At 41.4% G+C, this 17,881-nt stretch overlaps 1 protein-coding gene across 7 annotated transcripts in view; it reads right to left on the bottom strand.

Annotated features, from left to right (window-relative positions):
* Positions 1-17,661, bottom strand: part of CTDSPL (CTD small phosphatase like) — an 86,407-nt gene extending 68,746 nt beyond the window's left edge. For 3 of the 7 annotated variants that reach the window (XM_027695504.1, XM_027695505.1, XM_027695503.1), the window contains exon 1: positions 17,477-17,661. In XM_027695504.1, the coding sequence (XP_027551305.1) occupies positions 17,477-17,552 (76 nt within the window). In that variant the 5' untranslated portion in view covers positions 17,553-17,661. The remainder of the gene's footprint in view (positions 1-17,476) is intronic. The other 4 variants (XM_027695506.1, XM_027695507.1, XM_027695508.1 and 1 more) reach the window with 2 other exon arrangements.
* Between the last annotated feature and the right edge of the window lie 220 nt (positions 17,662-17,881).

Raw genomic sequence — 17,881 nt, 5'->3', positions numbered from 1 at the left:
ATGGCAGAGGTTAGAACTGGATGATCTTTAAGGTCCCTTCCAGTCCAAACCATTCTATGATTTTATGCTCCAAGTATCACCCTAACACACAACAGTCCCCACCACAACACACTCAAGACACAAACCCACAATTACACAATCTGCTACTGCTGGCAGAACTCTCTGCCACTGACCATACGTTCCCATCTTCTCCCCTGTGAGAAAATTAACCCAAATAAAAGGGTGTGCATGGGGTGTTAACTGTAACTCAGACACAGAACATGTGGGCATAAAAGCACTGATGTTTGCCAGCCTGAATTTTGCCTTTGTCTTTACCCTCATACAAATCAGCTTGCTGGATGTCATTGGGCAAATAAAAAAACAAAGCCTGTGGTTCAACAGTATGGATTTACTGAAACACTCAGTAACTTGGGTACAGTCTCTCAAGAATCAGCACATTAAATCCTGCAGGAGTGCTGGAAAAGAAGAGCATCCCTTTCAAATGAAGTGAGTTAGGATTCTGAGGGGGTTTTGAAACACAGTATGACTTGGTTTAATGTGGGATTTTTGTTTATCCTAGAAAATTTTAAAAGCTGTGCATGCACAACAGGTAAGTGCCTTCAACAGGTGATTGTGCCAAAAACGGCTCATCTGAGTAGATGAGAGCATGACAAAACTGTATTATTGTGTAAGGAAGAACCTACAGCTACAGCATCTTCCTGTCTTCAGGAAAAATACAGCCAAGGCAAGTGCAAGAATCACTGGTTTAAAACTGAAAATCACTACAAACATAATGGAAGAGAAGGATCTTTGCAGACAAATTATATTTAAGGGAACTGAGAACTGCCCGAGGAAGTGGGAAACACTGGACAAACAAGCATTTTATCATAAATTTGCATGTCTATGTTAACATTTAAGGCAGAAAGAGCTACAGAGGAGGTAACAGAGAACACAGAGTGAGATTCTTGGAGGTACATACACAGGAACGGTAGAAGAGGAAACGGACCCAAGTTGCAGCAGGATAAATGCCTCCTAAATATCAGGAATTACTGTGCTCAAACACTAGACAGCCTGTGAAATCCCCATCCTTGGAGATACTCAAAACTTGACTAGGGAATGCTCAGAGCATCCTCAGCCCTGCTTTGGGCAGGACCTGCACAAATCCCTCCCAACCTCAATTTCTATGCATTGCCATGAGCCTGGAACCTCCTCTCACAGTAACAAACCCAAGGGTGAGCAGCAGGTATTTACCTATAGTTTTTATATATGTATACAGAAGGACAAGCTAACTCTCAGTTATTTAAAGAATTAGACACAAGGGCTAAAATACCACCAATGGGTTAAAAGAAAATACTACTTTAAAAACAAAACAAAACAAAACAAATCTCTTCCTAACATTAATCTGCCAGTCTTGTATGAACAATAAGCCTTTTTAAAAGAATCCTTTTTCTGCAGTAGAAAATTAAACCTTAGTATTTTTATCTTGAAAACCTATACTGCCAAATAAAAAAATGCTAAAATGGGCTTGTGTGACACCTGAAAGGTGATTCTTTAAAAAAACCCTGACATTTACATCACACTGAATTCCTTAAAAGCTTTCATCCATCTTCCCTCCAGTTTTCTGTTAACTACCTTTTTTCTCAGTTTTCTATTTACTGCAGAAATATTGACCTATCTTCTTTTTCCAGATCCTTACTATTTAGGCATCCTCATTCCCTTAAATTACTTCCTGGGCCATTAACAGCAGAGGCAGAGCAGGCAACACCACAGTCTGCCAGTGGAAATAAAATATCACCTTGCTAATCATTGATCACAGCAAAAGGGTGAACAGTGTTAGCGTTTCACCAACTGCTAAATGCCCTGTAAATATTTCCTAAATTGCAAACTTTCATCATGAATCTTACCCTGTCAAGCTCCAGCAGCCACCTAAATTTTATCCTTAGTGTCACAGACCAGCCCCATTAAAATCACACCACTGAGCATAGAGCTGAGCTTGCAGAATGATTTAAATCTGATCCTAAGGGAGAATTTCAGGACAGGAGTTTAAAGTTGGCTGTAAATTCAACACCCTCCCAACCCAAAACACGAAGCAAGTACCTGTGTTAATGCCTCCCCTTGAACCAGAGCTTAAACTCACACAAACACAGCCCTGTACAGGTGCCAAGCCAGGCATACCTGCAGGATGAGACAAGGTTCCAAAATATCACAGCTTTCAGTTCACAAAAGGAGAAAGATGGGTACAGGAAGACAGGAGCCCTGGAACAGCTCTGCCAAGGCGTTTCCATCTTCTCAACCTCTTTCCCTCCACTGACAAGAGCACTCTGAAGTCAAGACCCAAATCACTGCAACTGTAAGTCAAATGAAATTCATCAAATAAAAAAATAAAGTCTTTGTTCTAAACAGCTCTGAAAATTTCATTTTGCTGCAAGTGCAGCAAATTAATTCTTCCTGAGTATGTCAGAAGTACAGCAATTCTTCTAATGGGATGCAGCCTTTGGACTTCTTTTCTTCCCTTAGCACAAGTACAGGAGATGAATCCAGTCAGAATCCATTAAAACCCTTCATGTACATGTGATCTCTACCCCTCATTCCACAACAGCACCCCATCTCCTTCTACAGCCAGTGTTAGTGATCATCCCAAATAAACTGCCCTCCCTTTCCAGAAGTGAGTATTAATTTCCCTTTGATGCGGCAGAATTCAGAAGAGCAGGAATTGAAAACTTTCTTACAAACACTTTTCGTAAATAATTACATAAAGGATCCTGATCTTGCAAATATATTTATTTAATTCAGAAAAAGGTCAATTAAAACAGATTCCATGGCCATGCTGAAGGATAAACATAGGAAAATGTTGGTGGTACTCACTCAGGAAGGCATCTGACGAACTCCATCAGAGAAGGAATCAGAAGAGGTGATATTTTATCAAATTCAGCTGCAGCTTTTTGCAGTGGGGGATTTGCTAACATCCTATAGAAACTGTAAAAACCGTCCGAAAGGCCCCCGGGATAATGCAGCCTTTCCATAACCCTCTATATTGTTCTCCTGGCTGCGCAGCAGACACAAGAAGTTTCTCTGCAGTGGCAAAACAACAAGCCCCTGCTGATGCTGAGATCAGGTTTGCCTCTGTGGAGTAGAGCGACAGGACTTCGCTGTGACATGAAACTTCCCCAGACGGCAATTTAAAAGCGCTGCCTTGAGTCTGTCCCTGAGCAAACCACGCGAGTCTTGTCTGCAACAGAGGGAGCTTTCCAACCTCTTCCATTTTTACTGAATTACTGATTAAATTCAGCCAGGTGTTTGGGCTTTGGCAGCGCTGATGGGCTTCCAGCCATTACCTAACGCTGCTCCCAACGGAGGGTTTCAAACTCCGAAAGCCCGTTTTAACAACCACCCCCAACGCTGCTAAACTTAGAGCAGCAGAACACCACCACCAACCACTGAATTTCTCTTGCCAAGTTTTCCCTCTTCTTCTCCTTCTCCTCCTCTGAAGAGGAGCTAAAGATAAACGGTGGGACTCTGCAAGCCCATATCTCTGGTTACACTGCAACGCAGCCAAACACCAGCGCGGCACATACAGCGTGAGGAGCTGATGACAAAGCTGTCAAATTAGGAGTTTGAACTCCATTTCACTCGTCTTTGCACAGAGGCAAGCACAGAAGTCGGTGAAAAACTGTGCAGGCTTCCTTTACTGTTAACAGAGTCTCCACAACACAACTCTCTCTGATCCTAAAGCAGACACCTACAGCAGCGGGATCAACGGCATCCTACAAGTGCCTGTGTTGCCTCCCCCAGTTATTAAAACAAACCCACTTTATTTACCTGCACACACGACAAAGGCACGAGGAAAACTCTCCTGTGCTGACCACCTGGTAAGACACAGCAACATTTCCTCTTCTCACACATGAAAGCATTTCCAGCACTGCTGGCAACAGTACTTGACTTATCAGTCAAGTCAACTACTTGACCAAAAGAGTCCTACCAGGTATTTAAGTACTTAGGGCTCCTCCAAGAAAGGCAAATGACTGAACTGAAAATACTTATGGAGGCAGAAAGCCTTGTTTAGGAGACAATACTGTCACACTGAGAGGATCAGAGATGAGCAGGACACTGCCTCTTCCAGCCCCGCAGCCACAGCTGAGGGACAACAGAACATCTGGCTCAGCTTTCCCTCAAAAAGGACCAAAAGGCTGACATGGATACACAGTGGTGTTCATGAATAAACACAGGAAAAATAACCCCAAAACAAACCAACCAGTGGAGAGGGGAGTTAGTGATGGACAGTGGCACCTCCAGGCTCCACACAGGGCAGGAATAATGACATGTGGTCCTCCCAGTAACCAAGAAAAGTGGCTTTTTTGGCCACTTGGACCAAAAGGCAGGTCATGGTTTAGAAGCACACTGGTATTATTTCCTGCGACTGTTCCAAGGGCTGCATTTAACCTCTGGGAAGTGATATAAATAGATGGGATGTTTTCCAGAGGGAAGGGTGTTAGTGGTCAGTTTTACCCAAACACTGCCAAGGAAGTATCTTCAGGTTAAACATTTGAGCCCTCCCTCCAGTTGACGTGCTTTAATTTTTTCTAGAAGAATTAAGAAGTTAGTTCTCTAGTAAATACTTGCTGATCCCTTTCACTAGAACACAAATCACGAATTTAACATGTTCATACTCAATTCTCTTCTCAGTACATTTCTGCTATTATTCAACATGCAAGACAACTGATTCCAGAGAAGTGAATCCGCCCAGACTTTGCAAAGAAAACAATTTACACATTTTGTTGCTTAGTAAACTTGAAAAAAAAATTTTTAAATGTATTTCTGGATACTGGGTCCAAACATCTACTTTACCACCTTAGGAAAAATTCAGTGCTTATTTCATTACAGCACAAGACCATCAAACTTCACTAAATGTTTGATTGCTTTTGATGACTAAATACAAAGCAAAACCAAAACTGTTTTCAAAGGCATCTGCCTTCTGGACTTGGTGGTCATTTCCACAACTGCAGCATTTTATCAGCTATTTAATTGAAAATACAGCATACAGCTTCCCAGACAATCACAGTTCCTGTACATATACACTCTTAATTAAAGCAAGAAGGCCTGTTTACTCCTGTAAAATACTCTGTAGCAGAGCCAGCTGCCCATCACCTGAGCAGATATTAGAAAGGTGAAAACTGTGAACCCGTTTTCCGCTCGGGATTCTTACACCTTCGAAACTGTGTTGTTATTATTATCCAAGGGAGAAACCTTTACTGACCTTATTAGCAGAAGAGAAGATAAAGCCATTTGTTATTGAAGGCTTTAATACAAAGACCACCTACAGTGGTACTGAAGGAATCATCTTCACAATAAAAATTGCAGAGTTGTTTTTTTTTTCTTTTAAGAGCAGCACGTATTGGGCTGACAATTACTGGAAAACAGTTAAAAAAACCCTACCATAAATTTTTGGTTTTCCACTTGACTCTTAACAAGTATTTAATGTGGCCAATAGAAACATTTTATTTCAACCTTGCACCATTAGCAAAGGAAAAAAATCGAGTGTTTTTTGGTTAGGTAAGTACTATGTGCGTTACTGCCTGTTGAAAAATAATGAATTTTTACCTGTGGATTTCTAAAATGGTATCAAGTGAATTCCAGCATCCCCCCCATCCACAGCATAAGGATAAACAAAGCCTAAACTAAACAGATATTAACCTTAACATGCTGAATTTAGGACTATCTCAGAATATTCTGCAATGAGTCAGAGCAGACTTATTTTACTCTCATGTGTCTTTAGTGGCCATGGAAGACATTTCCAAAACAAAGCCAGGATTACTTCTATGTTTTAGTACAAACACAACTCACACAAACACACACCCTTGTCCACCAGTGTGATTTGTACAGTCTGAGTGCCAGGTTACCTTGCTAGAAATTGCACTGATGTGTCCTCCTGGACACCACCACGAGGTCACCTTTGAGATTTCCATTATTAGTTGCACATTCACAGCTTATATCCCTGCTAATGTTACTGAGCATTTTTTTTTGCTTGGTTTGCTTTGCTTGATTTTATTTTTGAGTGTGTTGGGTTTTGGTTTTTCTTGGACTTAGGAGCACAGGGAATTATTTTTTATGTCGCAAAGTTCCAATCAATATTTTTAGATTTACAATTTAAGAAGATTGCAGGTGTTATTTGAACAGCGTTTGGTGAAACAAATACTTTTGGGTCACGAGGGGAAGGATCAGAACCCTCTGTGGAAACTGCATTTGAACAGAACCACAGCAGCACAAGGTCAATGTTAAATTCTGCACTTCAGGGATTAATCCAACATATTCCATGGTGCAAAGTGAATGGCACAGTTTCATCCTTTCCATTTAGGACTTTTCCTGAAAGAACACTTTGAACAGAAATTATAAAGCCAAACCTCCTTCTAGTCCCACCTTTGTAGTTACTGAGTGTGACTCTGCAACTGATGGGAAGGGCACCTGAAGGATCCAGGGACACCTGGTCCTTAGGAATCTACTGAGGTTGTTTCTTGGGGCAGACTTTGTCTGAAAGCTCATTTTTCTCCTTTTAATATTATTACAGTTTTATAACATGAGACAGTAACAGCATTTAGTTCTTATGTTTAAGATAAACAACTGATTGACTGAAAGGTATTGAAAAGAATCCATCACTGCCACAACAACTGAGGTGGTGGCATTTTTAAAGCCATCCTGCTCTCAGAGCTCACTTGCCTGCCAGAATGATGCTAAACAGGTAATTTATAATGATGTGCAGCAGCAACAGCACAAGTAAACACAGGAATGAGACCTGCACAGATTCCTATTTCAAAACTGTCAGGTTTGATTTCTAGTTTTGTTCAGATTTTTGTCCTTTTTCCCATCGTGACACGTTTACCCAAGGAGAAGTGGAGGCAACTGTAGAGTAACATGATGGGCACCAACAAGGCTGAAGGACTTGTAAGGAAAAAAAAAACACACCAAACTGTCCTAATACTAACAGTATGTTCTCTGCAGTAATACTCGTTAGCATGTAATTAGTCTGAACAATTAGCTTTTAGTAACTTTTCCAACAGAGATAGAATGAATTTGCTGGAGTGTTTCAGATTTCTTATAGGGCAGGAAAAAAGGCGTTTGAATTTCAGGGCAGAGTTTGCATTAAGCTGTCAGTTTTATCATGGTAATCTGGAGCCAGAAACATTCAAGTATTCAATCCACTCTAAAATTCAGAAGGACATTTCCTGAGGTTTTTTTAGGTTTCACTTTCAGTCTCCATTAAACTTAACCATACATCCTTCCTTGACATATTTAATCTCAACACAAGAGGGAATCTTCCAGAAAGACAGGAGATTTTGAAATGCGAGGAAAAAGGAATCCCACAACTATGTACTCACCATAAACCTGATTAAACAAATCCAGTCAAAATCTCATTCCTCTGTGGATAAGCACAGACCACTACACAGATGCAAATTGTTTTCCAGTTATGCTGCAAACCCCCTCCTTCTGGGACTTTCCAATTTATGTCAATGTGTAATTAGCAAATGAATTGCACTGCAGATTGCATTCAGTATTCTTTTCCTTTTCTTTTTTTTTTTAATTCCCCAACTAACATAACCTTCCCCCTCTCCACTTCCAAAGCTCTCAAGTCATTTGCAACTTACTGATTCTCAACAAAATCAGCTTCGTATCATAAAAAGTAATGAGAACTGGCAGCTGGCCAACAAATGACTTGGCAAAGGGAAGCAGATTCCAGCACCCATAACCTACCACAGAAAAACTGTGGGTGAGAGTTCAGGATCAACTTAAGCACAGACACCTGATATGTTCAGTTGGTCACTATGTAAAGGAATCTTCCCCTTCCTTCTTCTACTGCCCCATCCCTGGAAGTTTTTAAGTCCAGCCTGGATGAGGTTTTGAATGACCTGCTCTAGTGGAAGGTGTCCCTGCCCATGGCACGGGTGTGGAACTGCATGATCTTTAAGGTCTCTTCCAACCCAAACCATCCTGTGATTCTGTGATTGATGACACACAATTCATATGCTGAAACACAATCACTACCTTCATTATATTCTTTCTCAGTACCTTCATAAAATTACTTTAGTTATAACAAATGCAAATTGCTGCCAGCTAATCCTGTTTAGGCATTCCCAGATAAACTGTTTTGGAAACCATTTCTTCAAGGATTATGCAGGTCACCTGTATGATGCACGATAAAACACTTCCTTTATCCCAAATGGGGTATTTTGCCTTTCCCTCAGAAGCCACTCTGTACTGTAGGAAGAGCCCTGCCAAACTTACTCTATTTTACTTGTTATTTTTTGTGCATCTCCTCCCTTTAAATACAGCACAACAATCACTGGAAGTGATAAAGACCTTTATCTTCCTAAATTTCAATAGGGAGTTAAGAAACACACAGAACATCTTTCTTTGTAAGACAGCTCCTACACCACCTTGGCCAATTTGCCAGGAGACAATCTGTCCATGCAGTTACGGTCCTGGGTTCCTCATCACTGCACCACCTCACCCCCAAACATCCACTACAGCTTCTCACAGAATCACAAAGGCTGGAAAAGACCTTAAAGATCGAGCCCAACCATTAACCCAGCACTGACACACCACAATTATCCCTGGACACAGCCACCAGTGCCAAATATCTCTGGGTGTATACCTCAAATACCCTTGAACTTCAACAGAAACACAGCACAAAGAGCAGCTGCTGCTCCAGAACTTCTCATCGGAACGTAAAAAGGCAAGAAAAGCAAAACACAGCAAGGGAGAGAATTAAAAAAACCCCAAAAGGTCAAAGATTCTCTCCAAAAATCCCTGTAAAATACATGCTTGAACTGTTTTTCCTGAAATGCTTTGCATTCCTCAAATTGTTAATGTATATCTTTGACCAATTTTAGTTGAGAAGTCCCACGCATCTGTTTCGTTAAATTTCTACGCTTTTGTGAAAGTTTAGTGAGATACTTTATAATTGCTCCTTTCTCTCCAGATGGTAAATATTAGACCTTTCTTTGTGCTTGGCTGAAGCAAGTATAAATGATTAAATATCTTCTAGGAACATGCCACTATTGACTAATCCTCTGCAGAATGCTTCTATCCGTCTAATCATCACCAGGAAAAAATTGCCAACCTCACAGTTCAAGCAAATCTCAGGCTGCAAAACTTCAAAATCCATGCCCAGCATTTTGAACTTTTCCAAAGTGGACCTACTGGAGCCAGTCTAGAGGTGGCCACGAAGATGCTGAGAGGGCTGAAGCCTCTCTACTGTGGAGACTGGCTGGGAGAGCTGGGGGTGTTCAGCTGGAGAAGAGAAGGCTCCAGGAGACCTTAGAGCCCCTTCCAGTGCCTAAAGGTTCTACAGGAGAGTTGCAGAGGGACTTTGGACAAAGGCGGGAAGGGATGGGACAAGAGGGAACGGCTTCAAACTGAAAATAAGTTTAGATTGGATATTAGGAAGAAATTCTTCCCCATGAGGGTGATCAGGCACTGGAACAGGTTGCCCAGAGAAGTTTTGGCTGCCCCATCCCTGGAAATGTTCAAGGCCAGGCTGGATGGAACTCTAAGCAACCTGGTCTAGTGGAAAGTGTCCCTGCTCATGGCAGGGGGTTGGAACCAGATGATCTTTAAGGTCCCTTCCAACCCAAACTGTTCCACGATTCTGCAAAAGCTTTCCTGTAATTAGATCCCCGGTAACCACATGTACGTGCATTCATGGGTAACCAATGCAAGTATGTAAACACGCAGGCATGAAAATACAAAACAGCTTTTGTAGACAGAAACGAGGCAGCACTGTCTGCAAATTGTTAAACACGCGCTCCGAACGACTCTGTACAAAATTCCTGCCTTTAAAAAAATATCTTTTACCAACGTTACTTCAAAGAAACACCTGGATTCTCCTCCATGTGTCCATTGTAACAGCAACGCTGCGGCAGAATATTCTTTCTGACAGCTATGAAGGTGGAAACTCAGCCATCCACCCCAAAGTGTTCTCTGAGATTAGGAGTTCATCCCCAAGAGCTGGAGAGGCACCTCTTCCTCTTCCTCCCTCCGACTCCCAGAGGCCAAGAGAGGAGGTGATGACCAAGGGGATGACCAAGCTTTGCAAATCATCAAATAAACAAGAGAGTTTCCAATTTTACTGCTGATTACAGCAAACTGGGAAACGGCGAGATTAGTTTTACTGCCAATTCCGCTGGGAATCCTGGAATACAACTCAGGAAGCAGAGAGCTGCGGGGGTGGGGGAGAGCATGGCAGTGAATAAAAATCAATACTTCACTTGCTACCAAGAAAATAAGGTTTGCAACAGTGGCAGGAAACAGTTGACCAGTTACAAGATGACGTTAAATAATATCATCGTTATACAAACTGTAACTGCAGGTTGGGGTTCATAAAATACTTGTTTTGTACAAACCGGTCCTGGAATTTTAGAAACATTTTGAAAAGTTACATGCACAGTAGATTCTGACAGATGAGGCATCCATCATTTGGGCTGCTCCTCTGCACAAAACAGGTTCTGCAGTATCTTATTTGCCTGTTTGTCAGGCTTTAAATACATTCATAAGCATTCAGAGGAGAGTAATAGTTTCTTGCAAAAATAAATAAGGAAAAAATCTCATTTAAAAACCCCCTGACATCCCCAGAATCCCAGTCTACCATACATTTATTCAGATTTAACTCGCAATAAATTTTCTAGATAATAGAATTCCAGTCTCTAGTGCAGCCAATCACTTCTAGTAATTGGGTTCTTCTTTTTACAAATCATACTTTATTATCTTGTACAAAGAAAACAAGAAGTGGCACTTTGATGCAAGTGATCATTTTGATAACAGACTGAATAAAGCCTACAATCTTTATGTAGGCCCAACACCACTCATAGGACTTTCTCAGCTCCTTTGGCTAAAATTGATATTTTTACTGCTAATATCTATTTTTCACAGTAGCAGCTGGTACTGAAAGGACTGGACTGTATGGGACTCACTTGGATTTTTTTTTTTTGTCTTACAGCAAACACTCTAGAAATACAAAAAGAGGGCCAAAATTATACCACAGCAGACCACGTGGAATGTATTTTTACTCTGATCTATTTAGATGCTACTTATGGCTTCCATATTTGTCACATCTATGCCCATTTTATGCCTTAACCTCCCCAAGTAAAAATAAAGCAAGCTCCCATCAAGTTCCAGCAAAAGCAGAATTTACAGAAGATTAACATTTCCAACATGAAACTCTTAAAAGCATCTCTGATGACATTAAAGCACAGGAGGCAAATTTCCTTCTGTGCCTTCCTGCAGCTCTGCAAGTTCAGCAAAGAATTTAAATCCAACGAGAAGATGTCATCCTGTTTGAGATGAGCATTGAAAATACAGCTTATATCAGTATCATTCATTAGAACCAACACATGAAGACTTCAGAGATGTTGCTGAATGTTTTTGTGAGATTTTCCAGCCAGGTTTCCACTGCTGAGAGGAATCAGATGGTTTACAATCCTTACCAGCAATCCAGATGTGGTCTTTAAACCTCTAAATAGGCTTGGCTGATAGAAGAATGATCAGCTGTTGTCTTATTTCAGCTTGGAAGATTCCATCCCCTTTCTGGATACACTTTTGAAAGGGGATAAGAGAACACACACAACCCAACTGGGTGGGCAGAGACCCTCTGACTTCATCACGGGAGCACCCAGTGCCCAGGAGGATGGAGGGGGTCAGGGCAGGTTGGGAGCCTCTTGTAGACACTAAAACTATTCCCATTTCCACTACCAGCCTCTGTCTGGGCTCCACAGCCCCTGAAAGCCAGGAATTCACACCCTCTGCTCTGTTCCCCAGATAGGCTGGAGCACTTTGGCAGCTCTCTCTCTTCCTCCCTGGTCCCATAGATCCATATTCCTTGCTGCTCTCCCAGCAAGATGTATCCCCCAGGCAGGGAGGGGAAAGAGGGATGAGCCACATTTTCCCTTACTGATTCACACAGTGGGCAAAACCTAGGGAAGAATGTAGGTAATTAGACCTGTCTTTGCTTTTCCTTTTTTTTTTTTTTTTTTAAAGAAAGTGTTAACTCTTGTGGACAGAAGCACTTCAAATACAATTCAATGTAATCCATCCAAAATTCTGCGTTGGCTGGGGTTGAGTACTGGGCAAATTCACTCCTCAAGTTCCCATTTCCATATCCAGGATCGCCTGAAACTCAGAATTTAATTGAAAACGTAACACTGAGCCACAGCCATGGTGGTAATTGCCAACAACTCTTCCAACTCAAAATTTAGCAGAAAACCAAAGTGCACTTGCTTAGAGAGGGAATATTTAAGATTCAACATACATAAAAATTGCAGGCTAGATCTAATTTGCATCATATTCATTTTGAAATGATGACTTTTACAAGACAGTAAAACTCATAAATTCAGCGTTCCATGATGGCAAAATAAGCTTCCCACAGTCAAACCTATCTATCAGGCCAATGGGAACGTCCTTCATGAACACTGGCGAGCGAGTTTCATTCCTCTTGGCTTTTGCTTTCTCAGCATTTTAGTTTAATGTCCCTTTAAAGAAACAAACATGGACCTGTTATCCCGAGGCTTATTTGTAATGTTCAGCTTAAACTCTGAAAGCTGAAGCGTGGCATCGATCACACCGCATTTTACTGATTATGTCAGAAAATGCTATTTGCATTTCTGAATACTGAATTAACAAAATGTAGGTCAACTTTGGGTTTTGTTTTTTTTTTTCTTAAAGGCATGTTAAACTTCATAACACCAGTTAAATCACTGCATTGAAACCAGCGTGAACTGAGGTGACACCACGAAGAAATGATCGCGCCGCAGCTTAAAGACACCGACTGAAAACTCGATATTCATGAAAATTGTCATTCCTGTTACTGCCAGGACACCTCAGCCTGTTAAATGTGACCCTAAATCAAATCTTGGGTTACTACAGGTTACTACAGTCTCCTTGGAACATAAAACCTACTGTATGGCTACTCTGGTTTCATATAACAGCTATGCCATTAGTTAATGATTTAAAATTTTACCCTCTACGAGCAATTCACATTCCACTACAGTGCCCGAGTGGTTTCCACATCTTTTTTTTCTCCCTCCTCCTTAAATTGCTACTTTAACACTAAAATTCTGAAGTTAATATTATAAAAATCTGTTGAAGTTAATATTATAAAAATCTGTTGAGACAATGTCTCAGGATCACTAACATATGTTCAAATGTTTGAGTGCTCTGAATCCTGGTGATGTAATGGCAAAAAAGTACATTCAAAATATTTTCAGCCATTTTCAAAATGCTTTTTTTTAATTGAAGACAATTAAAGACATTTATTTTGGTTTCTAAATTGAGATCTTCAGAACTTCTTCTTTAAAATTATAATGAATATTGCTCTCGCTGGTGGTTATTCCAATTTTATTTGAAAGAAAAGAAGGCAAAAAAGTTTGTTTGTGGAAACATCCTCGGGGACTCACTGTGATTAAAAAAAATTACAATGGTTTAGGTTCCACTGTGAACCTTTTTCATATAATTTATTGCATAAGAAAATACACATTTGTAGGGACACTAAAGCATTGAGTTAACTCTAAACAACAGAAAATAAATGCCCAGCTGACAATTTTTATAGAAGTCAGGAAAGATTTATCTGAAGAAAGAAAACAAACCACCACTGCCTGAAGGAGGTACCTGAAGGTCTGGACTGGTATTACACCACTATTTAACTTGGCACATGGAAACAGCCAAGAATCTGCATCATTTATGAGGATCAAATTAAAGCATTTAGGTAAAAAAAGGGAAATTCACTTCTTTGGGCTGAATGTCTGTTGCCCACCCGTGACCACGCTCTCGACATTACACTCAATGCAAGGGCCTGTCAGCATTGCTCTGTTTTCTATACATTTGACCATACAGATCTTGCATTAGAGGTCTCTGTTCAACTAATAATAAGAATTAAGGCTTTCCTTTAGATTTTATCTGTAGAATTAATTACACAAAAAAACCCATCAGATTTTCAATTTTCATTTGTAGCTTTTATTTATATTTTTTCTTAGTTGCTCACACTTAGCCCTGTTATAACAAACCCCCTTTCACGTATTTATGTCTCCATTTTCATTTCAAATTACCAGTCTTGGTTATGTTTCCAATTCCCAGAAGTGCCAGATGACCACAACATAAAATATTTCTGCAAAGAACTACTATCTTCGTTACTTAAAAAACTAACAGGGAATTAAATTCTCTGTGGATTCAGTGTTCAAAATATTTTCAAGCACCTACACATCTCTTTTAGTTGGGAGAACCTAAGTTTCTGTTTCCCAGAACTAATTTGACAGCATAGAAAGGGACCAAAATCCTCCAGCAGCACGAACACCACAAGTATTTGAGAACATTACAATAATAATAATAAAAAAATTATGATTGTAGCAAACCTTCCATGCTCAGCTTTCATTTTGACAGACAACTAAATCCAGTGCACCACCATGTGGCAACATATAAGGGAATGGTTCACATACCAAGATCTGGTTTTTTCCACCTTCAAAAATTTGCTGCAATTTGTTAAAAACTAAACATTAACAAATCCATCTTAGAATCTATAAGCTCCCCCTTAACAAGGTGTCACAGCTCCACTCATCTCAAGAGCTACTTTTTAATACATCTGGGCTAGCAAGAAAATACTTGGGCATTTCTATTTGTAAAGCTTGTTATTTACCTAAAAACAGAACTGCCCCAGGACCAAAGAACCAGCTCTGTTTCTTGCCAACGGCGCTCCCTTGCACAGGAGAAATTTGGCATAAGCCTGTACTGCACATCGACCTCCTTTTAAAACATAAATACATTTTTAAAAAATAAAATCAGGCTAAACGCTGGACTCGCATCTGATTAAAAGCTTCAAAAAAATCTTGGGAGAAAAATCAAAACCTCGAAGGTAGATACATGCATTATTTAGCAGCTGCTCAGTTACTGTAAAACTGCTTCTCTCCAGCTCAACAACAGGAGAATAAATTCATTTTTTCCCCTCAAGAAACAGCAACAGAAGGTCTCAAAAACCCTAAGAAAACACTGATTCCCCAAAGCCACCACATGCCACTTAGTACCCTGGAATTTATTTCTGCAGCCAAACGCTAAACTCGGAGGAAAAAACAGGTTTTCATTAAACCGGACAGCCTTGGCTCACACAGCACAGAGCTGCCGTATTTCAGACTTTAGGCTCAGGTGATTCTTGATTTCGTTAAACAAAGAGTTAATTCATGATGCCTCAACATATTTGTTAGCCATTTTGTACCAGTACATTCAGTTCACTCTGAATTAACAGGGAGGACCCGCTCAACACCGGTCTCCTGCTAGGAACCTTATCAGTATTCCCATCTCTGCTCCGGGCGCTCTCGCAGCTCTCCGGACCTAAAGGCTTTGCTAGAAGTGTGAAGAAATCCGACAGAAAATTGGGTGACGTGATATGCAACCACGCCAGGGAGGCAGGTAGAGCAACGGGTTTTCACCAGCTCCGTACCTCGAGCACTGGGAAAACCTGTAGTGGAAGAGGTTGGAGCAAGCAGCGCTCTCCTTCCAGAGCCCAGCACGGACAGACCTGCAGCTCTCTTCCTGCAAAAGTTGCTCTGGAGCGACCTGACAGTCTCACCACAGAGCACATCGTCAAACCAATGCATGCACTTTAACCACAATAAAAAAAACCACCCCGAAACCAGAAAAAAAAAGGTAATTCACCTCCTGCATGAAGATGACGCTGAGCGAGTTCCCTCGTCTCCCAACTCCAGCTTCCCCCTCCTTCCCCTCTCCCCCGCCCAGCCTTGCTAACACACAGCTTGAAAAGCCCCTACTCTGCAATGAAGACCATTTTCTGCCAAAGACAAACCAATAGCAAGAACACAATGCACATTATGCAAGTTACTGCAGAGTTATGCAAGTTATATGCATATTTTTGCTCGCTCTACCAAGGACTCTGAAGCCACTTGTTTGATGTGGATGCTTACTCTTATTTTGAGCTGTCAAATCTTCCTCTACTTGTCTCAACTGGCTTTTTTTACACTCAAACTTCAACCAGCTGCTACTGATATTAATGAAGCCCTTCCACTACTTACAATAACACAGGCCATCAAGACCACGACAACATCTGAGCAAAGTATCACGCACATCCACCCCAAACCAAGTCTTAGGCAGAGCACAGCACCTTACTGTACCCCACATTGCCAAAACAGAGGAGAACATGACAAATCTCTTGAGACAAACCAGGCCTCGTGGTGGAAGTATCACCTCACAAGTGACAGGAATTAAAGAGAGTTCCATGAACACTCCTGTGCTGAACAAATAAATAATTTTTTGTTCAAACAACCTCCGACCTCGTGGCTTTTTTTTTTTTTAATAAATATACCTTCATACTTCTGCAGGCAGCACTGGTGAAGTGAGAAGAGAGAGATTTCAGGTACGGCCTCTTAGTCAAAAGTAACAGAGAACAACTTCAACAATATGGGACCCCTCCCTATATACAAGAGGAGCCACACAAAAATGGAAGCTTTTTGGACACTAAGTCCATCCATTTTAGGGTGAGGAGTATCAATCTACCATTTTTAGGAGACCACTCGAAGGTTTTACTGTACCTACCAGGGAACACGGACACTATTTCTAATTTCTGTCCTTTCTCCCCTATTTACCAGGACTGCCTGCAACAAAGCATAAACTTGACATCCAAGTAACTTCCCAAATCCACACACAGCTCCCCAAAACTTGAACCCTGCTGCTCACCCCGTACCTTGCCCACCACCAGACGCAAGGACACAACCACTTCAAGCCCCAAGACCGCTCCGAGCTTCCAAAAAGAAACAAGGTTAAGGGCACTCATCAACACCCAGACTTTTGACGGAAGCAGCTCCTTCGGCCAGGCTGGATTCATCTTATTTAGGAGTAAAAAACAATCCAAGCGCAATGCCTTACACAGGCAACAACTATTTATCTACTGAGTAAACAGAGCCGCTTTTAAAAGTAGCACATATCTCCTCCTGAGAAGCACAGATATCTTCCAACAAACCTGAAAGCTACACATTCTGAAATGTGAGGCAGGAAAGAACACAAGAAAGCAGAAAGAAACCTGGAATTTTTTATTTTACTTTAAAAAAAAAAAAAAGGAGGGAAAAAAAAAATTTAAATCTTAACAGCTGAGATTTCAAAGCGTTCCAACACACCCAGCACAGGTATCCCTTCCCTGAAGCGGGGCACTGACGGCACAGTGACCACCGTACAAAGTTACCTCCCCAATCCTCGAGGAACAAGACTATTTTATTTAAATGACCGATTAAACTTGGCATTTAAACACCCTAACAAGTTCTCAGCTGCATCCAGTAAGCAAATTCAGAGACCTTCATGCAAATACCTTCACCCCACAAGCAAAAAAACCAACCCAAACCCAACAAGCCCTCCTCTATCCCCAGTAGCCTAGAGAGGATTATACGGTCACTGAAGAATGCGATTTTAAGCGGAGGGGGTGGGGGGGGAAATCATAGAGAAAAGAGAGAAGGCAGCTCACCTTTATCCTGAGTGCAGGACAGGATCTCCTCCTCTTTGGGGTTAGTCACCTGGGTGATAATGGACGGGTTGTCCATGGAAACAGAGTGAGATTCCACCTGGCTATTTCCCTCCCAGAGGCAGGCGTGTGTGCGGGGCGGGAGTCGGGGGGAGGAACGGGGCGGGAGGGGGGGGCGGGTTGGTTTGTTTGTTTGTTCAGAAAAAAAAAAAATCAATACGCAGGTCTGTATTTGAAAAATAAAAATTAACCAAAAAAAAAAAAACCTGGAAAAAAAGAAAAAGGCAGGGCGGAAAAAAAAAAATCCCCCAACTAACTCCTCCAGGAGCGAAGCCAAGGGGGTGGGGGGGAAGGGGGGAGCACCGCGCTGCCACCGCCGCCTCCTCCTCCTCCTCCCGGCGCCAATTC

The sequence above is a fragment of the Neopelma chrysocephalum genome, unplaced genomic scaffold (assembly GCF_003984885.1).
Source record: "Neopelma chrysocephalum unplaced genomic scaffold, ASM398488v2 Primary Assembly neopelma1_101, whole genome shotgun sequence".
Lineage (NCBI taxonomy): Eukaryota > Metazoa > Chordata > Aves > Passeriformes > Pipridae > Neopelma > Neopelma chrysocephalum.
The sequence above is the reverse complement of the archived record's forward strand: the minus strand, read 5'-3'. Positions and strand labels throughout refer to the sequence as shown.